The sequence below is a fragment of the Hemiscyllium ocellatum genome, chromosome 9, assembly GCF_020745735.1.
Source record: "Hemiscyllium ocellatum isolate sHemOce1 chromosome 9, sHemOce1.pat.X.cur, whole genome shotgun sequence".
NCBI classification, from domain to species: domain Eukaryota; kingdom Metazoa; phylum Chordata; class Chondrichthyes; order Orectolobiformes; family Hemiscylliidae; genus Hemiscyllium; species Hemiscyllium ocellatum.
The window spans coordinates 111591857-111617687 of record NC_083409.1 but is presented as its reverse complement, the minus strand read 5'-3'; the positions used below and the strand labels follow the sequence as shown (position 1 = coordinate 111617687).

General features: G+C 45.9%; 1 protein-coding gene across 6 annotated transcripts in view; it reads left to right on the top strand.

Moving 5' to 3' along the window:
- Positions 1-25831, top strand: part of LOC132818867 (mucolipin-2-like) — a 116022-nt gene that overhangs the window by 78585 nt on the left and 11606 nt on the right. For 5 of the 6 annotated variants that reach the window (XM_060830020.1, XM_060830016.1, XM_060830017.1 and 2 more), the window contains 6 exons: positions 64-163; positions 10066-10178; positions 14267-14416; positions 19726-19827; positions 21050-21172; positions 24531-24737. In XM_060830020.1, coding sequence (XP_060686003.1) covers positions 64-163; positions 10066-10178; positions 14267-14416; positions 19726-19827; positions 21050-21172; positions 24531-24737 — 795 coding nt within the window. The remainder of the gene's footprint in view (positions 1-63; positions 164-10065; positions 10179-14266; positions 14417-19725; positions 19828-21049; positions 21173-24530; positions 24738-25831) is intronic. The other variant, XM_060830021.1, reaches the window with a different exon arrangement.

The window sequence follows — 25831 nt, the reverse complement described above, 5'->3', positions numbered from 1 at the left end:
GTTGAGGAAGCTTCTGGAATGTTCGTTGTCAATAACGAGGAACTTTGGCTCTCCTGATTACAGATTACCTTTGACAACACAGCCCACAGTGGGATCATTAAAGTGAAGTTGGAGAGTGAGACCACAGTTACAGAGTGTAAAGAGTGGAAGATTTCCGGATCCCGTATGTAATTTACATTTTTACAGATGCTAAAGATTATATTTAACGTGAATGGTCAGATTCTCCAGAGTTTAAGGGCAAAGTCACTATCTGCTATCACTCAGATCAAGTCCAGGAACAATCGAAGTATTCAGAAATATAACATATGATAAAATGTTCTGGTATTCCTGCATCCCCCCTCAGCCCCATGGGATGGTCTAGTTTGTGTCTTGTTTACTGTACCCTCAGTAGACAGCCCCCATTTTTACCTTCCACACCTTCAGTCCCACCCATGTGAGATCTCTGTTTCTGTTACACCCACAATTAGCAAACCAACACCTTCTGTACCCCTCACTCTTCCCCATTCCATTAAAAAATAGTTTTAAAACCCCATCGTTTTCCAATACCTTTCGATATGAGGAAGTGTCACATTGGACTCAAAACCTTAAATCTGTTTTTCTCTGCACAGATGCTGCCAGACCTGCTGAGTTTCTCTGGAACATTCTGTTTTTATTTAGATTTCCAGCATCCACTTTTTTTTAGCTTTTATCACATGGAGATTCCTGATTTTTCTTTGAATCCTCTCTTTTTTTTTGACAAATTGGTTACATCTTTGGGTTTCGAAGGTGCTGGCTGAGGATCTTTGCTGAATTTCTGCAGTGCATCTTGTAGATAGTACCCACTGCTGCTACTGGGCGTCGGTGGTGGTGGGAGTGGATGCTTGTGGATATAGTCAAAAGGTGTGGTGCTGGAAAAGCACAGCAGGTCAGGCAGCATCTGAGGAGCAGGAGAGTTGACGTTTTGAGCATAGGCTCTCATGAAAGACTTATGCCCGAAACGTCGACTCTCCTGCTCCTCTGATGCTGCCTGACCTGCTGTGCTTTTCCAGCAATACACCCCTGACTCTGATCTCCATCATCTGCAGTCCTCACTTTCACCTAGTTTATGGATATAGTACCAATCAAGTGGGCTGCTTTGTCCTGAATAGTTGTAGTCCATGCCGAACATAATCCCAAACTAATCTAGTCCCACCTGCCTGCTCCTGGCCCATATCCCTCCAAACCTTTCCCATTCATGTGTCTATCCAAATGTCTTTTAAACACTAATTATACCCACATCCACCACTTTCTCTGGGAGGTCATTCTGTACGCAAACCACCCCCTGTGTAAAAGAAATTACCTCCTGCCTTCTTTAAATCTTTCTCCTTTCACCTTAAAAATGATCCCCCATCTTAAGGAAAAGACACTGTACCATTAAGTCAGCATTGGACTCCATATCTAAGGGAGGATTAGATTAGATTACTTAGTGTGGAAACAGGCCCTTCGGCCCAACAAGTCCACACCTACCCGCCGAAGCGCAACCCACCCATACCCCTACATTTACCCCTTACCTAACACTACGGGCAATTTAGCATGGCCAATTCACCTGACCCGCACATCTTTGGACTGTGGGAGGAAACCGGAGCACCCGAAGGAAACCCACGCAGACACGGGGAGAACGTGCAAACTCCACACAGTCAGTCGCCTGAGTCGGGAATTGAACCCGGGTCTCAGGCACTGTGAGGCATCCGTGCTAACCACTGTGCCACCGTGCTGCCCATTACCCTTCATTATTTTATAAACTTCTATCAGGTCACCTCTCAATCTCCTCGCTCCAGCCTTTCTTTATAAGTCAAACCGTCCATGCCTGGCAACATCCTGGTAAATCTCTTCTGAACCTATCCCCAGCTCGATAATATCCTTCGTATAACAGGGCAGCCAGAACCAGACACCGTATTCCAAAAGAAGCCTCCTGTACAACCTCAACATAACATCCCAACTCCTATACTCAAAGGACCGAGCAATGAAAGCAAGCGTGCCAAACAACTTTTCAACCATCCTGTCTCCATGTGATGCAGACTTCACAGAATTATGTACCTCCACCCCTAGGTCTCTCAGTTCTACAGTATTATCCAAGGCCCTACCATTAATCGGATAAGGTCTACCCTTGTTTATGCAATACTTTGCCTTTATCCAGATTGAACCCCATCTGCCATTTTTCAGACCATTGACTCATTTGATCAAGATCCCTTTGTAATCTTTGGAAACCTTGAGTGTTGGAGCGGCCCCATCCAGGCAAGTGGGGAGTATTCCATCCCACTCCTGACTTGTGCCTTGTAGGTGGTGAAAAGGCTTTGGGGAGTCAAGACAGGAGTTACTCACCACAGTATTCCTAGTTTTTGACATGCTCTTGTAGCCGCTGTGTTTATGTGCTAACTCGAACTGAGTTTCTAGTGAATGGTAACCCCCAGAATGTTGACAGTGGGGGATTCAGTGATGGTAACCCCCAGGATGTTGACAGTGGGGGATTCAGTGATGGTAACTCCCAGGATGTTGACAGTGGGGGATTCAGTGATGGTAACTCCCAGGATGTTGACAGTGGGGGATTCAGTGATGGTAACCCCCAGGATGTTGACAGTGGGGGATTCAGTGATGGTAACTCCCAGGATGTTGACAGTGGGGGATTCAGTGATGGTAACGCCATTGGATGTGAAGGGGTGATGGTCATTGGAGATGATCATTGTCCAGTATTTGTGTGCTGTGAATGTTATCTGCCCCTTGTCAGCCCAAGCAAACAGTGAAGGAGTAACTGAGAGAATCAATTACAGGGCACTGACCCAGGGCTCTGTTTTCCTGTTGTTTCTGCTGAGTGTCCCTGGGTGATGGGACTGGATTGGTCTGGATCTGCTGAAGGTAACACAATAAACAAACAGGAGACTGGAAGAACACAGCAAGCCAGGCAGCATCATGAGGTGGAGAAATCAACATTTCAGGTGTAACCCGTCTTCGGTGTTGTTCAGTGGCTGCAGATACCTGGTCATTGAACGTGTATAAACCCCAGCTCCTGACCGTAGTCAAGGCACCCCCCCACCTTCCACCCGCAGGGGACATCCTGCAGCATTGGGAGGGCAGTTACTGGAAATCTAACCCACTGAGAAACAGACCCAGCTTCATACAGGAGCAGGTCCCTGGACACTGAGCAAGTCCGACAGTGGCTCAGACACCTCAACCTTCCACTGTCAGGTCTCTAGATTCTGTCAGGGTCAGGAATCCATATCTGATTTACTGGGATCCAGTGATCCCTTAGTCCCTCCTGCCATTCTCATCCAACCCCGCTGCATCAGGGTCCATGTTGTTCTCTCTGGGTCTTTAATTCTGATGGATTCTCGAGGGATCTAGCAGTTGGATCTAGCAGTTCCTCTCCCTCAACATTGACCTTTTCAGTATTTGGGACTGTCCTCAGTGAGCCGTCATATTAAACCTTGACTCAAACAGATCCTTGAGGTTAGAGGCTGTTTGTCATTATCTTTAAATCCACATGATCAGCCTGTTGTCTGAGAGAGATTGTCCTCTGTCTGTAGCTGCAGACAGATGGTTCCCTTTCCTAATGAACATCATTCCTGATGAAGGGCTTATGCCCAAAACATCGATTTTCCTGCTCCTCGGACGCTGCCTGAAAGGCTGTGCTTTTCCAGTACCACACTCTCGACCCAGAATGTTCCAAATCTAAAGATGACGCAGTTGGACAGGACAAACCCATCAAGGGAATACACAATGAACAGTCAGACCCCAGGAAATACCAGGGATCAGAGGGACCTGGTTGTGTATGTACACTGCTCCTAGCACAGGTGGATGAAATGGTTAAGGTGGCAAATAAGGGGTAACTTGCTGTTATTTGCTGAGGCCTGTGGTTTATGAGCAAGGAGGTGGTGATGGAACTGTATAAAAACATTGGTTAGGCCACAGCGAGAGTATCGTGTGCAGTTTGAGCGTCCACATTGTCAGAGGGACGTGATAGCACTGGGGAGGGTGCAGAGGAGATTCCCAGGACGTTGCCTGGGCTGGAGAGTTTCAGTGACGGAGAGAGGTTGGACAGACTGGGCTTGTTTTCCTTAGAGCAGAGGAAACGGAGAGGGGATGTGATGGAGATGGAGAACGTGATGAGGGGCGTAGACAGGAAGAAACTTTTCCCCTTGATGGAGGAATCAATGAACAGTGGGAATAGATTTAAGGAAAAGGATGAAGGTTGGAGAGGGATGTGAGGAAAAGCTTTTTCACCCAGAGAGTGGTGGGGATCTGGAATTCCCTGCCTGTAAGGGGGTGAGAGGCAGAAAGCTTCAGTACATTGAAGAAGGATTTAGGTGGGCACTTGTGATGCCAAGAGATTTCTCCACATATGCCGAGCTTTTCCAGCAATTTCTGTTTTTGTTTCTGTTTTGTTCTATGTTCCATTTCCAGCATCTGCAATTCTCTTGGTGTTAAACTGACTGCCACATCTCTTCCAGGCATGACCACCTTGAAGATATCCTGCTCCTCTCTCCAATAGCACTTCCATTCCAATCTTTTTATCTTGTTCACTGTCATTAGTTTTGCTGAATTCCTGGTGTTAGCTAATAGTCCCCATGAGCAGCTATTCATTCCCCCAGCCTGACCTTAACGCAATCGTTTGTCTGACCAAATGATCATCTTCCTTGGAGTTCTTTCTCAGAGTGTCTCCACAGGTGCTGCCAGACCTGTTGAGTTTTTACAGCAATTTTGCTTTGAGTTCATCACTCTCTACCTCCACCTATTGTTTAATCTTTACCCACTCTCCCACCCCATCTTCTGCAAAACAAAACCTGTAGTTTCTCTTCACAGATGTTGTCAGACCTGCTGAAATGTTCCAGCAGTTTCTGGGTTTTGTTTGATTTCCAGCATCTTCAGTCCTTTTGGTCTTATTTGCTTAACATTGAATGAACTCTTCATGTCCCAGACTGATGCTTACAACTGCAATTCTAGAGAGATCCACCTGGTGGCAACATTGTTCCACATTGAATCTTTGACATTCTGTCTCTGTTTTAGTTTAATGTGAGTCAGGAGTCACGTGGGGGCAAATCAGGACAATAAAGTTGGCTCCCTTGACATTGGCTTTGATGTCAATCAATGATAGTTTCCCATCACTGAGACTTGCTTTGTATTCCAGAATTAGTTAATTGAATTTAAATTCCATGGGCTGCCGTGCTGGGGTTCGAACCCATGTCCCCAGAACGTTTACCTGGGGCTCTAGGCTCCTGGTCCAGTAGTGTTTCTTCTGTGTCACTATTTCCCCGATGATGAGAAAATAATTCCCCCAAGCTGGGTATTCTAGAATGTGGGGTCTCAATTTCAGAATTTTGGACCGAGGTGGGGAGCAATTTCCTCTCTCTCTCTCTCTCTCTCAAACTCAGTCATTAGGTGTGTTCAAGACACAGTCATAGACTCAAAGAGATGTACAGCGCAGTAACAGCCTCTTCAGTCCAAGCCCTCAATGCTGACCAGATATCCTAAATCAATCCTAGTCCCACCTGCCAACACCTGGACCATATCTCTCTAAACCCTTCCTATTCATATACCCATCCATTTAAATGTTGCAACTGCACCAGCCTCCACCACATCCTCTGGCAGCTCATTCCATACACGTACCACCCTCTGCGTGAAAAAGTTGCCCCTTAGGTCTCTTTTACATCTTCCCCCTCTCACCCTAAACCTATGCCCTCTAGTTCTAGACTTCCCCACCCCAGGGAAAAGACTTTGTCTATTTATCCTATCCATGTCCCTCATGGTCTTATAAACCTCTATAAGGTCACACTTCAGCCTCCGACGCTCCAGGGAAAACCGAGGCTGATGGATCTTTGCTCACAAAACGGAATTGAGGGATACGGGAAGGTGAAGCTGACAGGAAATTTTGCAAACGTATGAATTGGAGCAACAGCAGACCTTTCGGCCCTTTGAGTCTCGTTCAGTCTGATTGTGGTTGATCTGTTTGTGTTCTGAATCCCACATTCCCGTTTGTCCCCCTCGATCCTCCTGTCTTTAAATTATTCTGTGACTCTAATGTCTATCAGCTTCTGAGGCATAGAGTTCCAAAGTGTCTCAATCCACTGAGAGAAAAGATGTTTCTTCTCACCCCTGATCTGAAAGGGTGATCCCTGGCAATAAAACAGCATCAGGGAGATGGTGAGGAGTGCAGATGCTGGAGATCAGAGTTGAGAGTATGTTGCTGGAAAAGCACAGCCGGTCAGGCAGCATCCTAGGAGCAGGATTCCTGATGAAGTGTTTCGGCCCGAAACGTCGATTTTCCTGCTCCTCGGATGCTGCCTGACCTGCTGTGCTTTTCCAGTAACACACACTCGACTCATTAAAACAGCATCTCCTGGTTCTGGACTGACTGAGAGAGGAAACAGCCTTACCACATCCACTTGGTGGAGATCCTTCAGGATCTGATACACTTCAATCTCATTCTCCAGTGAAAACAAGCCCCAGTCTGTCCAACCTTTCCTCCTTAGACAGCCCACTCACTTCTGGAATCAATCTGGTAAATCTTACCTGAGCAACCTTCAACACCTTTACAATCTGGCCTTAAATGAAGAGACCAAAACTGCACACAGTCTTCAAGATATGAGCTCACCGATGACCTGTGTAAATGAAGCAAGACATCCTTCCTTTGACATTTTATCCCTGTTGAAATAAACCACAGTATTCCATGACCAATCTTAGTTGTTCCTGCACTAATTTCTCCAGATGCATGCACTAACATACCCAGTTCCCTCGGCATCTCACAATGTTGTTTCCTGCCGTGGTCTTACTGAGTGATATGTATGTCCCACCCCTCCACAAGATGCCCAATAATTGCCATTCTGTTTACCCTGATATAGCAACATGAAAAAGAGACTGGATTGGTTAGGACTCTGTTGGGTTCTGAGTTATATTTTTGCTGTGCAATGCTCTGATTGGAACGCATTTACAAACTCCTCAGCCAGAGGGTGCTGTTGCCCTTCACCAGACTGATCCAGGGAGTAAAATGATGAAATTGTCAGGGTGGGTTACAGGAGGGTGGTTTGTATTTCTTTCAGCATAGAGAATTGAAGGTGATTTTCATTTAAGGTGTTTAAGGTGATCCTGTGAGTCGAAAAGGTAGGTAGAGAAAGATCTATTTCCTTTCCATTGATCAAAGGTCAATCTAAATTGATATTTAGAACAAGGTATCGTGAATGCAAAATGTAGAGTTCCTCAGATCAACCACGATGTTTCTATTAGTAGGATGTGGGCATCAGTGGCTGGGCCCAGCATTTATTGCCTGTCCCTAGTTGCCACTTGAGAAGGTGGGGGTGAACTGCCTTCTTGAACTGCTGCAGTCCATGTGCTGTAGGTAGACCCACAATGCCCTTGGAATTTTGACCCAGCAAGGAAGGAACAGCAATATTGGGATGGTGAGTGGCTTGGAGGGGAACTTGCAGGGAATGTTGTTCCCATGTATCTGCTGCCCTTGTCCTTCTGAATGGAAATGGTAGTGGGTTTGGAAGGTGCTGTTTCAGGATCTTTGGTGAATTTCTGTTGTGCATCTTGTAGATAGTAGTAGCAGTGTGAACTGAGTGTCGGTGATGGAGGGAGTGGATGTAGTGCCATATATGGTCTCCATATTATTTTTAAGGGAGTGGTAATTCTCAAACTCTTTTGATCAAAACAGTGTTGAGGTTGAGGCTTGAAAATGTCAAAACTGGGAATGACGCTGTGTTTCTAAACCAAAACAGATAAATGGTCATGAAGATGCAGATTATTTGTTAATTCCTTGAGTAATAGGACAGGCTCAATGGGCTGAATGGCCTACTCCTGTTCCTGCTCTCATAACCAAGTAAAAAGGTCCTCAATGAGATCATAGGTTAGTGGTTAGAGTAAAGTCTCCCACTCGCGCTCGCTCTCAAATGGCACAGAAATTATGAAAGAGAAGATAGGAGTAGGAGTAGGCCATTCGGCCCCTCAATCCTGCCCCACCATTCAGTATGATCGTGATTGATGTTTGAGCTCAATACACCAATCCCATCTTTCACCACGTCCCATAATCCCTTTAGCCACTAGTGCTATATCAACCTCCATCTTAAAAAGAAAAGTGTTTTGGCCTCACCCTCTTGCTGTGGTAGTGAATTCCCAGGCTCCCCGTTCTCTGGGTGAAGACATTTCTCCTCATCGCTGCCCGAAATGGCCTACCTCTTATCCTGAAACCATGACCCCTAATTCTGGACTGCTCCACCATTGGAAACATCCTTCCTACCTTTACTCTGTCTAGAGTTGAAGAGTGTGGTGCTGGAAAAGCACAGCCGGTCAGGCAGCAGGAGGAGCAGGAGAATCAATGTTTCAGGCCATAGCTCTTCATCAGGAGTAAGGGGGTGGCCTAAGGGGTCTGAGAGAGAAATGGGAGGCGGGTGGGGCTGGGGGGGCAAAGGAATGCATTAGGTAGATGAAGGTGGGGGGGGGAGCGACGGTGATAGGTCGGAGGGGAAGGTGGAGTGGATAGGTGGGAAGGAAGATGGACAGGTCATGAGGGCGGTGCTATGTTGGAAGGTTGGATCTGGGATAAGGTGGGGGGAGGGGAAATGGGGAATCTGGTGAAATCCACATTGATCCCATGTGGTTGGAGGGTGCCAAGGTGGAAGATGAGGCATTCTTCCTCCAGGTGTCGGGTGGTAAGGGTTTGGCGATGGAGGAGGCCCAGGACTTGCCTGGCCTTGGTGGAGTGGGAGGGGGAATTAAAGTGTTCGGCCACAGGGCGGTGGGGTTGGTTAGTGCAGGTGACTCAGATGTTCTCTGAAACATTGCACAATTTGGCGTCCTGTCTCCCCAATGTAGAAGACACCACATGGAGAGCAACAGACACAGTAGATGAGGTGTGTGGAAGTGCAGGTAAATCTCTGCCGGATGTGGAAGGATCCTTTTGGGGCCTTGGATGGAGGTGAAGGGGGAAGTGTAGGTGCAGGTTTTTCATTCCTTGCAATCTTATGGTTTTAAGAAGCAAGAGAGCGTGGCAGTGGTCCATGGACTGGTATCCTTTCAGAGAGCAGAAAGGGGGAATTAGAAACAAACTCTTCAATCCAACTTGTCAATGCTGACCAGATAGATGAACCATATCTAGCCAACACTTGGCCCATATCCCTCCAAATCCTTCCTATTCACACACCCATCCAGATGCCTTTTTAAATGCTGTAATTGTACCAGCCTCCTCCACTTCCTCTGGCAGCTCATTCCATACATGCACCACCCTCTGTGTGAAAATGTTGCCCCTTTATCCTCCCATCTATACCCTTTAGTTTTGCACTGTCCTACTCTGGGGAAACGACTTTGTCTATTTATCCTATCCAAGCCCCTCATGATTTTATAAACCTCTATAAGGTCACCCCTCAGCCTCCAACTCTCCAGGAAAACAGCCCCAGCCTGTTCAGCCTCTCCCTGTAGCTCAGATCCTCCAACCCTGGCAACATCCTTGTCAATCTTTTCTGAACCCTTTCAGGTTTCACACCATCCTTCCTATAGCAGGGAGACCTGAATTGCACACAGTATTCCAGAAATGGCCTAACCAATGTCCTGTACAGTCACAAAATGACCTCCCAACCCCTATACTCAACGCTCTGACAAATAAGGGAAAGCATACCAAAGCTGCCTTCACTATCCTATCTACCTGTGATTTAGATTAGATTTTAGATTAGATTACCTACAGTGTGGAAACAGGCCCTTCGGCCCAACAAGTCCACACCGACCTGCCGAATCGCAACGCACCCATACCCCTTCGCCTAACACTACGGGCAATTTAGCATGGCCAATTCACTTAACCTGCACATTTTTGGACTCTGGTCAAACAGGAGGAAGTACAGGGGCAGGAGGAAGCAGAGGGGTGGGTTCCCATGCCCAAGGGGAAGGAGTGAGAATGTTGGCTGTTAGTCCTAAGTGGAGACTCTCTGGTGGGCTTTGAACTCTGTTTCTGGCCAGCAAATCTTGCCCCACGTCCACAGCATTGCTTTGAGCAGTGAACTATGCCCAGGGGAGAGTGAAATGAGCGAAAAAATCTCCGCACGTACTTATGTTGCTTTGTTCTTTCAGTCTCAAAGAACACACACTATATCCTGATCTTTGATGCCTGTGTCATATTGAGTTGCCTGATGTCACTTGTCCTGTGTACCCGATCTATTATCCTCGGTCTCCAGTTACACAAGGTATTTATACAACTGCATCTTTGAATGTGTACAGGTGACCCCGTCTGCGTTGGGAATGTCAGTCTGGAGCGTTAAGCTCCAAACCTGGTTTAAAGGTTCAGTGGTCTGACCAATCTGATCGGTAACACGGAATTATAGAATCGTACAGTACAGAAGAGGTCCTTTGACCCCGTACTGCCAAAGCTACGTTAAATCTATTAACAAACACATCAAGTTAGACTCCATCTACCACCCCTGAGAAAAAGGGGAAATGACATGACCACAGGAAATGACATCACCAACCCAAAGAAGCCCAAACATATAAATAGAAAGCAGGTATTATTAGCAGTGCTTTGCTCAGAGGCCCACTGAAGATGTTACCTAGTATGGTGAGGAAACATCTGGAAATGAACCTTCCAGCTCAGCGAGCAAACCTACATCCAGATACTCAACCTGAGCTACAAATCTTCTCAAAGCTTGCTACGTTGAATCTACATTAGTCCATCCATACATGGTCTTGAATGTTCTGACATTTCAAATGTTCATACAAGTACTTTTTAGACGTTGTGAAGGTTTCTGCCTCAGCTATGCACCAGGCAGCGCATTCCAGGTCCCCAACACCCTTCTCCTCAAGTCCCCTCTGAACCTCCTGCCTTTCACTTGAAAATTATTCCCCCTTTTGTTATCCACCGTTTGACTAAAGGGGACAACAGCTTTCGATTCACCCTGTCCATGCCCCTCCGCCATCTCTGCTCCAATGTAAATGCTCCGAGCTTATCCAGCCTCTCTCCGTGGATAGACTGCTGCATCCCACACCACATCCTGGTGAATGTCATCCTCTGCACCCCCTCCACTGTAAACCCATCCTTCCTGTTGTGTGGGGACCAGAGCTGCACACAGTAATCTAGCTGTGGCCTCAAAGTCCTGTACAGCTCCAGCACAACCTCCCTGCTTCTATAACCTATCCACATCTGGACAAGGTAAGTCCCAAATGCCACCCTGGAATCCTGACCTGTCACCTTAAAGGACATGTAGATAAACATTCCTGTATCCCTTTCTGAAACAATATTCATTATTCAATACCTTCTTACTGTTTTCATTCTGTCCCATGGTTTCAATCTCAAACATCCCTTACTGTGGAATGAAGTAGTTGATGCAGTTTGTCACAGCCATGGACCAAGCGTTGACACAAAGATCCGGCTGACTGGGAATGAGCTCCAACTCAGTACTTTAACCTGTTAGTCTGAAAAACTCAGAGTCAACAGTTGGCAGCAGCAATCCCTGGGCAATGCCACCAGGTCTGTGCCCAGTCAATGAGAGAACACTGAGTGTAACAGTGGATCAGGCCATTCAGCCCTCAGAGACTTTGCTAACACCTTCACCATGGCATCTAATGGCTCCCCGACAACCCACAGCATTTCACAGCAATAGGATGGCACGGTGGCACAGTGGTTAGCACTGCTGCCTCACAGCACCAGGGTCTCAGGTTTGATTCCAGCCTCGGGTGACTGTCTATGTGGAGTTTGCACATTCTCCCTGTGTCTGCGTGGGTTTCCTCTGGGTGCTCCGGTTTCCTCCCACAGTCCGAAGATGTGCAGGTCAGGTGAATTGGCCATGCTAAATTGCCCATAGTGTTAGGTGCATTAGTCAGAGGGGGATGGGTCTGGGTGGGTTACTCTTCAGAGGGTCAGTGTTGGTTGGGCCAAAGGGCCTGTTTCCATACTGTAGGAGATCTTAAAAAAAAAGTTTGTGAAATTTACTTGTACTGTATGAAATGTAGCAGCCAATTTATTTTTTTTATTCATTCACGGGATGAGGGTGTTACTGGCAAGGCCAGCATTTAGTCCCCATCCCTTCTTTCCTAGAGGGCAGTTAGGAGTCAACCACATTGCTGTGGGTCTGGAGTCACATGTAGGCCAGACCAGGTAAGGATGGCAGATTACCTTCCCTAAAGGGCATCAGAGAATTTGGATTTTCCAACAATTGGCAACGAACTCATGGTCATCAAGAGTCTCTTATTTCCAGATATTTTTGCAATTTTTGAGAAGATTTGTAGCTCAGGTTGTAAGTTTGCTCACTGAGCCGGCAGGTTTGTTCTCAGATGTTTCGTCACCATACTAAGTAACCTCATCAGTGAGCCTCCAGTGAAGCGCTGCTGTTCTGTCCCACTTTCTATTTATGGGTCTGGGTCTGTTTCAGCGGATGATGTCATTTCTGGTTCCTTTTCTCAGAAGTTGGTAAATGGGGTCCAAATCAATTGATGGAGTTCCAGTTTGACTGTCAGGCAGCAAGGAATTCGTGTGTGTGTGTTTGTTTAGCCTGTCCCAGGATGGATGTGTTGTCCCAGTCAAAGTGATGTCCTTCATCCCTTGTATGTAAGGATACTAGTAATAGCTGGGTCATGTCTTTTGGTGGCTAGTTGGTGTTTGTGTATCCTGAAACAAGCTAGTTTTCCAGTGTAGTGCTTGTTACAGTCCTTGCAGGGTATTTTGTAAATGATATTAGTTTTCCTGGTTGTTGGTATAGGGTCCTTTAGATTTATCACTAACTGTTTTAGTGTGTTGGTTGGTTTATGGGCCACCATGATGCCAAGGGGTCGGAGTTGTCTGGGAGTCATCTCTGAGATGTCTTTGATGTATGGTAGTGTGGCTAGAGTCTCTGGGCATGTTGTGACTTCGTTGTTTAAGAGTCGGTGGACTGTTTATCGGGTACCCGTTGTCCTTGAATACGCTGTATAAGTATTTTTCTTCTGCTCATAGTTCCTGCGTGCTGCAGTGTGTTGTGACCCATTTTAAATGTTTTGTTTTTATTGAATTCAAATTCCACGATCTGCCATGGTGGGATTGAACCCAGATTCCCTGGGTTTCTGGATTAACATTCCAGTGATAATGCCACTTGACTGTTGCCTCCCCCATTTTACTGACCGAAAGTGCTGACAAGCAGCCATTGGGTTGGCCCTGGAGAGTGTTGTTGAACAGAGATGCCTGGGGGTGCAGCTGGCTGGTTCTTTGGGAAGTAGTGTCACAGGGAGATAGGCCAGTGAAGAAGGTATTTAGCACAGTGGCCTTTGTCAGTCAGAGCATTGAGTACAGGAGTTGGGAAGTTGTGTTACAGTTGGGAAGGACACATTTGTGTATACTTCAGGGTGCCCTGTTATCGGAAGGATGTTGTGAAACTAGATGGGGTTCAAAAAACTTTCCGAGGATGTTACTGGGAGAGGGAGGATCTGAGTTATAAGGAGAGGCTGGATGGGCTTGGACTTTTTTCACTGGAATGTAGGAGCCTGAGGGGTGACCATTATAAAATCATTAGGGGCATAGATAGGGTGAATAGTCAAGATCTTAAACCAAGGATAGAGGATTCCAAAACTAGAGAGCATAGGTTTAAGGTGAGAGGGGAAGAGATGTAAAAGGGACCTGAGGGGTAACGTTTTCATGCAGAGGGTGGTGCTTATATGAAATGACCTGCCAGAAGGTGGCATGGTGGCTCAGTGGTTAGCTCTGCTACCTCACAGCACCAAGGTCCCAGGTTCGATTCCAGCCTTGGGCGACTGTGTGGAGTTTGCACATTCTCCCTGTGTCTGTGTGGGCTTCCTCCGGGTGCTCCCACAGTCCAAAGATGAGCAGGTCAGGTGAATTGGCCAAGCTAAATTGCCCGTAGTGTTCGGTGCATTAGTCAGAGGGAAATGGGTCTGGCTGGGTTACTCTTCGAAGGGTTGGAGTGGACTGGTTGGGTCAAAGGGCTTGTTTCCACACTGCAGGGAATCTAATCATCTAATCTAATCAAGAAATAATCGACGTGGGTACAATAACAGCTTTTTAAAAAAAACCCACCTGAACAGGTACATGAATAGGAAGGGTTTAGAAGGAAACGGACCTACCACAGAAAAATGGGTCTAGTTTTAGTTTGGGAAACTTGGTCAGCATGGATGGGTTAGGCTGAAGGGTCTGTTTCTGTGTTGTATGATTCTATGGTCCATTTGATTGAGGGATTAATACGGACTGGGACACAGGACTGTACAGGCATCACTTTGTAAATTCCAGATGTGATGTTAAAAAATATCACCCATGTCAGATTGACAGTGACTGTTATCATTGTTGTTATTGCAGAGATTTGTCACATTCTTTCAGAGGCGATACAACCAGAGGGTGTGTTTATCAGATCAGTTGGAGTTCCTGAATGGTTGGTATATCCTGATCATTATCAGTGACCTTTTCACTGTCACAGGCTCTATCATGAAGATGGAGATCACGTCCAAGGTATGACTTGAGGAATGCCAAACATTACATGGGAGGGAGTCACTTTTACAAATGTGCTGTCAATCCTGAGACTGAACCTGCACCTCTCCATATCCTTTATTGTGTTGTAAAATTTAGTAAACCAGACTAGTGAACAATTGCACTCTCCCTCACTCACCACCACTCACCTCACTCCTCCCTCACTCACTCTCCCTCACTCCTCCCTCACTCACCTCACTTCTCCCTCACTCACTCTCCCTCACTCACTCTCCCTCACTCCTCCCTCACTCACTCTCCCTCACTCATCCCTACTCACCTCACTTCTCCCTCACTCACTCTCCCTCTCACTCACTCTCCCTCTCACCTCACTTCTCACTCACCCTCACTCACCCTCACTCACTCACCCTCACTCACTCACCCTCACTCACTCACCCTCACTCTCCCACCCTCACTCTCCCACCCTCACTCTCCCTCCCTCACTCTCCCTCCCTCACTCACTCACCCTCCCTCCCTCTCCCTCACTCACTCACTCTCCCTCTCACCTCACTTCTCACTCACCCTCACTCCCTCACTCACTCACCCTCACTCACTCACCCTCACTCACTCACCCTCACTCTCCCACCCTCACTTCCACCCTCACTTCCACCCTCACTCTCCCACCCTCACTCTCCCACCCTCACTCTCCCACCCTCACTCTCCCACCCTCACTCACTCACCCTCCCTCACTCTCCCTCACTCACTCACTCACCCTCCCTCCCTCTCCCTCCCTCACTCACTCACCCTCCCTCCCTCTCACTCACTCACTCACTCACTCACACTCCCTCACTCACTCACTCACTCTCCCTCACTCACTCTCCCTCTCCCTTACTCCCTCGCTCCTCCCTCACTCACTCTCCCTCTCCCTTACTCCCTCGCTCCTCCCTCACTCACTCTCCCTCTCCCTCACTGACTCCCATTCACCTCAGTCCTCACTCACACTTGACATATCTGTTTTAATATCATGGCCTAAAGGTCCTTTTAAATCCCCAGTCTTTTAAACATGAAAAATTATTGTCAATTTGTGTTGGACTGTCCTGGATTGCTTTGACTGAGAGGCCATCAGACACAGCCTTGAAAATCCCAGTCATTGCTGCAGTTCCATGGCGATGTTTGTTGACTTTTCCCAACGTTTGTGATGATAAAGGACGTTATTGTAAATGGTTGGCTGAATGTTCAATGCTATAAAAGGCCTTATCTCAATGGAGGAGAATAGTGAGTTTAAATATTAATCAACAGTTTAAAGAGGTTATTAACAATAGTTATTTTCTAATGTGGTAACTGAATACTGTGAGACCAGAACATAGAGGAGTCCGTTCAGCCCATCGAGCCTGCTCTGCCATTTAATGAGATCATGGTTGATCTGATAATCCAACTTGCCTGACTTTTTACCATAATCACTGATTCCCCTTTTACATTGAAATCTGTCGGCTTTGAATATACTGAATGCCCCAGCCTCGACAGCCCTCTGTGGGAAAGAATTCCCCAGATTCACTCCCCTCTGAGAGAAGAAATTCTTCCGAGGTCATGCTGCAGTTGTACAAGACACTGGTGCGGCCATACCTGAAATAGTGCATACTGTTCTGGTCACGGCATTACAGGAAGGATGTGGGAGCTTTCGAAAGGGTGCAGAGGAGATTTTCTAGGATGTTGCCTGGTTTGGAGGGAAGGTCTTATGTGGAAAGGCTGAGGGAACCGAGGCTGTTTTTCATTAGAGAGAAGAAGGTTGGGTGGTGATTTAATCGAGATATATGAGAGGGTTAGATACGGTGGAGAGTGAGAGCTTTTTTCCTCTGATGGCGAAGGCCAACACGAGGGGTCACAGCTTTAAATTGAGGGGTGATAGATTTAGGACAGATGTCAGGGGGGAGTTTCTTTACTCAGAGTAGTAGGGGCGTGGAACGGCCTGCCTGGAACAGTGGGAGACTCGCCGATGTTAAGGACACTTAAATGGGCATTGGTCATGCATATGGGTAAAAATGGAATGGTGTAGGTTAGATGGGCATCAGATTAATTAGCACAACATCGAGGGCTGAAGGGCCTGTACTACGTTGTAACGTTCTATCTTCTATGTTCCTCACCCCTGTCTTAAATGGGTGCCCTCTTACTCTGAGATTGTTCCTTCTGATCCAAAACACTCCCACAAGGGGAAACAATCTTTCCGCATCTCCATTGTCAGGTCCCTGGTAGACTCACATTTCAATGAGGTCACTTCTTATTCTTCTCTACTGCAGTGAGCATGGGTCAAATCTACTCACCCTCTCCTCATAAGGCAGCTCCTCCATCCCTGGGATCAGCTAAGTGAACCTTCTCTGCACTGCCTCCGACGCTAGTGTATCTTTCCTTAGATAAGGGGCTCAAAACTGTTCACAATGTTCCAGCTGTTGTCTGACTAGTGTTTTGTATTGGGAGAAAGTGAGGACTGCAGATGCTGGAGATCAGAGCTGAAAAATGTGTTGCTGGAAAAGCACAGCAGGTCGACTAACAATCCAGCGATAATACCACTAGGACATTGCCTCCCATGGTTAGGACTATATTCACAGGGTTCAGAACTTGCATTCTGAAGTTAGCTTGTTGGATTCGAGATGTTAACCCTGTTTCATCACCAGAGATGCTGCAAGACATGCTGGGATTCCCAGCAGATCCTGTTTTGGTTATTTTCAGTTGGTTGTTGGTATAGCCAAGAGCATGTTTGGGGTTGTTCAGTGAGTGGTGTCCAATTGCTAAATTCGCATCTAACAATGGTCATTTGACTTGGGTTTGACAGCCACGGGCTGATTGGGATGAGCAGCACTCAGTGAGTACAGCAGCTGATTTCACATGGCAAACTCCCTCAAAGCCCGATCAGACAGCAGCTCCTCCTACTCTACCACAGAATGTGTGTTGGAACCCTGGGTTGGGGCTTGAAGACAGGACTCTGTGCTTCAGAAATTGGAGCACTAGCTGACTAGGCAATGGCTTTGCAGTAGAGTCATAGAGTCATTGAGTCATGGAGATATACAGCACGGAAACACACCCTTCGGTCCAATTCATCCACGCCGACCAGATATCCAAACCTAATCTAGTCCCACTTGCCAGTACCCAGCCCATATCCCTCCAAACCCTTCCTATTCATATACCCATCCAGATGCCTTTTAAATGTTGTAATTGTACCAGCCTCCACTACTTCCTCTGGCAGCTCATTCCATACACGTACCACCTTCTGCGTGAAAACATCGCCCCTTAGGTCTCTCTTATATCTTGCCCCTCTCACCCTAAACCTATGCCCTCTAGTTCTGGACTCACCCACTCTAGGGAAAAGACTTTGCCTATTTTCCCTATCCATGCCCTTCATAATTTTGCAGACCTCTATAAGGTCACCCCTCAACCTCTGATACTCCATGGAAAACAGCCCCAGCCTATTCAACCTCTCCCTATAGCTCAAATCCTCCAACCCTGGCAACATCCTTGTCAATCTTTTCTGAACCCTTTCAAGTTTCACAACATTCTTCCAATAGGAAGGAGACCAGAATTGCGCACACTATTCCAAAAGTGGCCGAACTAATGTCCTGTACAGCCACAACATGACCTCCCAACTCCTGTACTCAATACTCTGACCAATAAAGGAAAGCATATCAAATGTCTTCTTCACTATCCTATCTACCTGCCACTCCACTTTCAAGGAGCTATGAACCTGCACTCCAAGATCTCTTTGTTCAGCAACACTCCCTAGGACCTTACCATTAAGTGCATAAGCCCTGCTAAGATTTGCTTTCCCAAAATGCAGCACCGCACATTTATCTAAACTAAACTCCATCTGCCACTGCTCAGCCTATTGGCCCATCTGATCAAGATCCTGTTGTAATCTGAGGTAACCTCCTTTCCTGTCCACCACACCTCCGATTTTGGTATCATCTGCAAACATACTAACTGTACCTCTTATGTTCGCATCCAAACCATTTATATAAATGACAAAAAGTAGAGGACCCACCATCGATCCTTGTGGCACTCCACTGGTCACAGGCCTCCAGTCTGAGAAAGAACTCTCCAAAACTACCCTCTGTCTTCTGTCTTTGAGCCAGTTCTATATTCCATGAGATCTGACCTTGCTAACCAATCTCCCATGGGGAACCTTGTCCAATGCCTTACTGATATCTGTGTAGGTTTGCTCCCACAATACAAATCTGTGTAGGTCAGATCAGTTGGCCATGTTTAATTGCCCATCGCATTATAGATCATATCTACTAACCTTAGATCATGTCTACTGCTCTGCCCTCATTGATCCTCTTTGTTACTTCTTCAAAAACTCAATTAAGTTTGTGAGATATGATTTCCCATGCTCAAAGCCATGTTGCTTTCCAAATACATGTATATCCTGTCCCTCAGGATTCCCTCCAACAACTTGCCCATCACCGATGTCAGGCTCACTGGTCTTTAGTTCCCTGGCTTGTCCTTACCACCCTTCTTAAACAGTGGCACCACGTTTGCCAACCTCCAGTCTTCCGGCACCTCACCTGTGACTATGGATGATACAAATATCTCCACAAGTGGCCCAGCAATCACTTCTCTAGCTTCCCACAGAGTCCTCGGGGACACCTGATCAGATCCTGTGGATTTATCCACTTTTATGTATTTCAAGGCATTTTAACAAACATCCAGTTCTATATTTCTAGAAATACACCTCATTGATTTACAGTAATTTTAATTACTTTACTTTTTTTAAGATTCCTTTAATGATTTATTCTCCTGCATCCCTGGATATCTTTCTCAACTAGGGAGAAAGTGAGGACTGCAGATGCATTTAGATTAGATTTAGTTACAGTGTGGAAACAGGCCCTTCGGCCCAACAAGTCCACACCCACCCGCCGAAGCACAATCCACCCAGAACCATTCCCCTACATTTACCCCTTCACCTAACACTACGGGCAATTTCCCATGGCCAATTCACCGAATCTGCACATTTTTGGACTGAGAGGAAACCAGAGCACCCAGACACTGGGAGAATGTGCACACTCCACACAGAGAGTCGCCTAAGGTGGGCATTGAACCTGGGTCTCTGGTGCTGTGAGGCAGCAATGCTAACCACTGTGCCACCATGCCGTGGAGAGCAGAGTCGAGAGTGTGGTGCTGGAAAAGCACAGCAGGGCAGGCAGCATCCGAGAAGCAGGAGAATCAATGTTTCTGGAATCCTGTTGAGAGGCTTATGCCCGAAACGTCGATTCTTGTACTCCTCGTATGCTAACTATCTTTCTCAACTGCCCAAATGAGGTTGCATATTCTCGAGGTGTATTATCACGCAGTGTTTTTGATTTCAGAACCTAACAACGTACGACATCTGTAGCATTTTCTTGGGCACCTCTACCTTGTTCTCTTGGGTCGGAGTCATCAGATACCTGGGCTACTTCCAGAAATATAATGTAAGTGTCACCATGGAATCATGGACTGGACTCCCTGATTGGAAAGATGCTGGAAATTATGATGGTTTGGTAACATTTCACGTTTGCACTGAAATTAATCTGTGTTATCACAAAGCTGAAAATCTCCACAAACCATGTGCCATAACCGAATGGCATGGCTTCTCTTTCTCCATCAGTTGATATTTCTCGGTTTATTTAGTGGTCGGGATTTGGTGCACTTTCAGGAAATCAGTGGAAATATCACCAAAGATAATGTGCGCTCCTCAACCATGCTATTGATCTGATTTAAAATCCCTGAAAATCACTAAGTAAATCAACTCTAACTAATAACAAATAAAACACCAAAAGAACTGCAGATGCTGTAAACCAGAGAAAAACAGAAGTTGCTGGAAAAGCTCAGCAGATCTGGCAGCGTCTGTGGAGAGAGATCCGAGTTAACCTTTTGGGTATGGTGACCCTTTGACAGAACTGTTTGTTTACAACTCCTGACAGTTTTACTGGTGCATTGATCCTGAATACAAAAATGTACTGGTGTGTAGTGGTTATGTCACTGGCTGAGTAATCCAGAGGCCCAGGTTAATGCTGAGGGACAGGGGTTCAAATCTCACCATAGCCCCTGATGAATTTTATTAATCAATTAATAAATTTGGAATATAGACTGCGTGATGGCAGCCATGAACCCATTGTCAAATAAAACCCCCACATGGTTCACTAATGTCCTTCAGGGAAGGAAAGTGTTATCCTTACCTGGTCTGGCCTACATGTGACTCCAGACTCTCAGCAACCTGGTTGACTCTAATTGCCCTCTGAGCAATTAGGGATGAGCAACAAATGTTGTCCTAGCCAGCAATATGCACATCCACATCCCATGAATAAAAATAAGTAATTCCTTAATTACTTCAATAGTTTTAACTTGAAAAATCACTTAAGTAGTGCACACCTCAGGTGCTGAGCATGATTTGAAGAGGCATCCCAAGTGAGCTCATTCACAGAATCATGACATTTCGATGTTGGGAAGATTTGTGACAATCTGAGGAGTTGAGCATTGAACCAAAACATTGTGGCTAACACTTCTGGCCAAAACTCACTCACTCTTAAAATGATCCAAATTGTTATGCTGTTCCAGCCAGAAATGCAAAAACTTGACCCCAGTGACTTTCTGAAAAGTTCCGGCCAGGTATGGGATATATGCTTGGTTTAATGCTACTTTACCTGTTCACAGGTGCTCATTTTAACAATGCAAGGAGCTTTGCCCAAAGTACTGCGGTTCTGTTGCTGTGCTGGCATGATCTACCTGGGCTATATGTTCTGTGGGTGGATCGTATTGGGACCATATCATTCGAAGGTAATCGCTGCTGAAGTAACAACAGAATGAATATAAAATCTCTTCCATAGACTGAGAGGACTGCTGCTTATTTCCAGGGTGTTCTGGTTTCAGCTTTTCCCATAGAGGAGGGGAGGGAAGACAATGGCCTTGTGCTAATATCACTAGACTATTAGTCCAACCCCAGTCTATTCAGCCTCTCCCTATAGCTCAAACCCTCCGACTCTGGCAACATCCTTGTAAATCTTTTCTGAACCCTTTCAAGTTTCACAACATCCTTCCAATAGCAGGGAGACTAGAATTGAATGCGGTATTCCAAAAGTGGTCAAGCTAATGTCCTGTGCAGCCACAACGTGACCTCCCAACTCCTATACTCAGTGCATTGACCAATAAAAGCAAGCGTGCCAAATACCTTCTCCACCACCCTGTCTACCTGTGACATCACTTTCAGGGAACAATGCGCCTGCACCATTAAATCTCTTTGTTTAGCAACACTACTCAGGGCCCTACCATTAAGTCCTGCCCTGATTTGCTTTTCCAAAATGCAGCATTTCACATTTATCTAAATTAATCTCATCTCTCACTCCTCAGCCCATTGGCCCATCTGATCAATTCCCATTTTACTCTGAGGTAACCTTCTTTGCTGTCCACTACTTCACCAATTTTGGTGTCATCTGCAAACGTACTAACCACCCTTCCTATATTCACATCTAAATCGTTTATATTAATGATGAAAAACAATGGACCCACCATCGATCCTTGAGGCACTCCGCTGTTCACAGGTCTCCAGTCTGAAAAGAGAGCCTCCACCACTGCCCTCTGTCTCCTAACTTCAAGCAAATTTGTTTCCAATTGGTTAACACCCTGGATCCCATGTGATCTAATCTTGCTAACCAATCTACCTTGCAGAAACTTGTCAAATGCCTTGCTGAAATCCATATAGACAAGGTTTGCCACTCTGCCTTCATCAATCCTCTTTGTCACTACTTCAAAAAACTTAATCGAGTTAATGAGATATGATTTCCCACGCACAAAGCCATGTTGACTCTCCCTAATAAGTCCTTGCCTTTCCAAATGCATGTGAATTATGTCCCTCAGGATTCCCTCCATCAACTTGCCCACCACTGACTGAACGCTCACCTGTCTCTGCTCCCCGGCTTTTCTCTACTCCCCTTTTGTTTCTCTTCCCACCCAGCCTGTGCAATTAAACTCTTATTTGGAAGGAGTTTATAGCCTCCTTTTTCTTCCCATTGGAATGGACTGATGGGAATATATAAAGTTGCAGTGGGGGTGGAATCTGGCTGACAGAGAGCTGACTCCCCCAAATGGGTTTCACCCAGAGTAATTTCCCAGCATGGCTTTTGCTCAGATTTCAGTTTGCCATTTACAGATGTGTTGACCGACACTGACGGGTGAGATAAATAAATGGAGGTAATTTAAATTGAGCCATCACTTAGGGTGGGTGTATGGGGACTGACTGTGATACAAACATTGGAATAAGTAGCTCTCTCGGCCCTTCGATCCTGCTCCAAAATTTAATGCAATCTTGGTCGATCTGATCAATTCTCATTTCCAGCTACCCCAGTAACATTTCACCAAAAATCCTCCACCCCCACTTTCAAAATATTCCAAGCCCTGCCTTTTAAAGAAGAGATACATGACCCCCTGAGAAAATAAATCCTTCACAGGTTTTATCAGGTGATACCTGATCATGAAACAGTCACCCATAGTTCTGGATTCTCTCATAATATGAAACATCTTTGCAATATTCCATGTGTCAGAGAGATCTATCGCACTGAAATAGCCCTGCGACCCATTGTGTTTACACTGGCCAATAACAGTCACCTGACTTCTCATTCTCATTCTCCAGCACTTGGTCCATAGCCTTGGCATCACAAGTGCCCATCTAAATCCTTCTTCAATGTGCTGAGGGTTTCAGCCTCTCCCACCCTTGCAGGCAGGGAGTTCTAGATTACCCACCCAAAAGCTTTTCCTCACATGCCCCCTCAAAACCTTCTGCCCCTTCCCTTAACTGTATGCCTCACCTCCAGCCATTGATCCCCCTTCAACAAGGGAGAAGTTTCTTCCTGTTTACCCTATCAATGCCCTCATCACTTTCTCCAGCTCAATTATGTCCCCTCTCAGTCTCCTCTGTCCTAAAGTAAGCAACCCCAGTCTGTCCAATCTCTCTCCATCATTGAAACTCTTCAGCCTAGGCAATGTCCTGGTAAAACACCTCTGCTTCCTCTCCAGTATAATCACATCTCTCTGACAATGTGGGTTCTAGAACTGCACACTCTATCTGTAGCCTAACCAATATTTTATAGCATCATCCCCCCTGCTCTTCAACTCAATGTCTCAGCTAATAAAGGCATGTACCCAATGGCGTGGAAAGGCAAATACATTTGAGGACACCTCAAGATCTTCTATGTTTAATTTGAATTGCTTCTTACTGAGAGCCATAGAGTCATGCAGCACGGAAACAGACCCTCGGTCCAACCAGTCCATGCCCAACATAATCCCAAACTAAAATAGTCCCACCTGCCTACTCCTGACCCATATCCCTCCAAACCTTTCCCATTCATGTATCCATCCAAATGTCTTTTAAACATTTTAATTGTACCCACATCCATCACCTCACCAGGAAGTACATTCCACACACTAACCACTCTCTCTATATAAAAAAAAATTACCTCTTATGTCTTTTATAAATCTCTCTCCTCTTACCTTAAAAATGTGCTCCCTAGTCTTGAAATTCCCCATCTTTGGGGGAAAAGACAATTCCCATAAACTCTATCTATACCCCTCATTATTATAAACTTGGCAGGTCACCTCTCAACCTTCTACACTCCATTGAAGAACAGTCTCAGCCTATCCAGCCTTTCTTTGCAATGCAAACCTTCTGCACCCAACCACATCCTTGTAAACTCACTCATACAAACCTTGCCTGTCCATCTTTGTGAATACTCTAATCTAATTGGTTTCAAAGTCAGAGTGTGGTGCTGGAAAAGCACAGCAGGTCAGGCAACATCCGAGGAGCAGGAGAGTCGATGTTTTGAGCATAAGCTTCCTGATGAAGAGCTTATGCCTGAAACGTCGATTCTCCTGCTCCTCGGATGCTGCCTGAACTGCTGTGCTTTTCCAGCAACACACTCTTTGACTCTGATCTCTAGTATCTGTAGTCCTCACTTTCTCCTAGTCTGATTGGTTTCAGTTCACCATGTGACCAATTGTATACTTTGACAGGTGTGTACCAATCAGGATGCAGGGCAGCTAATGTATGCAAGCTCCATGACCAGTCATCCATCAAATCAAATATTTGTGATCTGCACATGTCATGTTCAAATGGCCCTCTTTGTTCTTTCCTCTCTCCTTCCAGTTTGAAAAGCTAAGCACTGTTGCTGAGTGTCTTTTTTCTCTCATCAATGGTGATGACATGTTTGCAACATTTGCTGAAATTCAGGAGAAAAGTAACTTGCTCTGGCTGTTCAGCAGAATCTACTTGTATTCCTTCATCAGCCTGTTCATCTACATGGTCCTCAGTCTCTTCATTGCCCTCATCACTGATACTTATGAAACTATTAAGGTAAGGATTAAAAATTAAACAAATAGACAGTAGCATAGTTTGTTTGTGTAAAAGTTTTTTTTTCATGTAATGTCTGCATAGTTGCAAATTCCAGAATTTATTTTTTGTCCCAAATCACTGTTGAGACATTGATGATGAAGAATTCCTTTATACATTAGGTAACATTAGGTAACCTGTACCTACTTTACTACTGGGGAGGGAGTTATACACTTTTGACCTGGGAACAGTGATATTGTTTCAATTAAGTCAGGATGGTTTCTGGCTTCAAAGGGAACTTGCAGAGGGTGGTATTCCCATGTATCTGCTGCCCTTCTTCCAGGTGGAAGTGGTTATGGGTTTGGAAGGTGCATCTTGTAGATGGTACACACTGCCGCTACTGAGCGTCAGTGGTGGATGTGGTACCAATCAAGTGGGCTGCTTTGTCCTCGATAGTGTCAAGCTTCTTGAGTGTTGTTGGAGCTGCACTAATCCAGGTGAGTGGGGATATTCCATCACAGTACTGACTTGTACCTCGTTGCTGGTGGACAGGCTTTGAGGAGTCAGGAGGCACTGTGGGTCTACCTACAGCAGGTGGACTGCAGCAGTTCAAGAAGGCAGCTCACCACCACCTTCTCAAGGGGCAACTAGGGATGGGCAATAAATGCTGGGCCCAGCCAATGACACTCTCATCCCTTGCGTGAATTAAAAAAGAAATTCCCAGCAGTGACCCACTGAATGAAAAGGCCTTCTCTCTGATCATCCTTGCTCTGTTTGTACATCACTTTAAATCCATGCCATCTTATTCTAGTTCCTATTATGAATGGGAACAGTTTCTCCTGATTTACTCGATTTTAGGTTTCTCCCTACTTACTCTATTCAGCCCGCTCATGATTTTAAAAGCCTCCATCAGATCGCCTGTCAGCCGCCTTCTCTCCAAAGAGAACAGTCCCAACTTCTTCAGTCTATCCTCATCCCTGATGTTTCTCATCCCTGGAACCATTTTTGGAAATTGTTTCTGCACTCTCTATCCAATGCATTCAGATGTTTTCTAATAATCTGGCACCAATTCCTGTACGAAATACTTCAGCTGAGGTCTAACAGAGTGTTTTAAACAA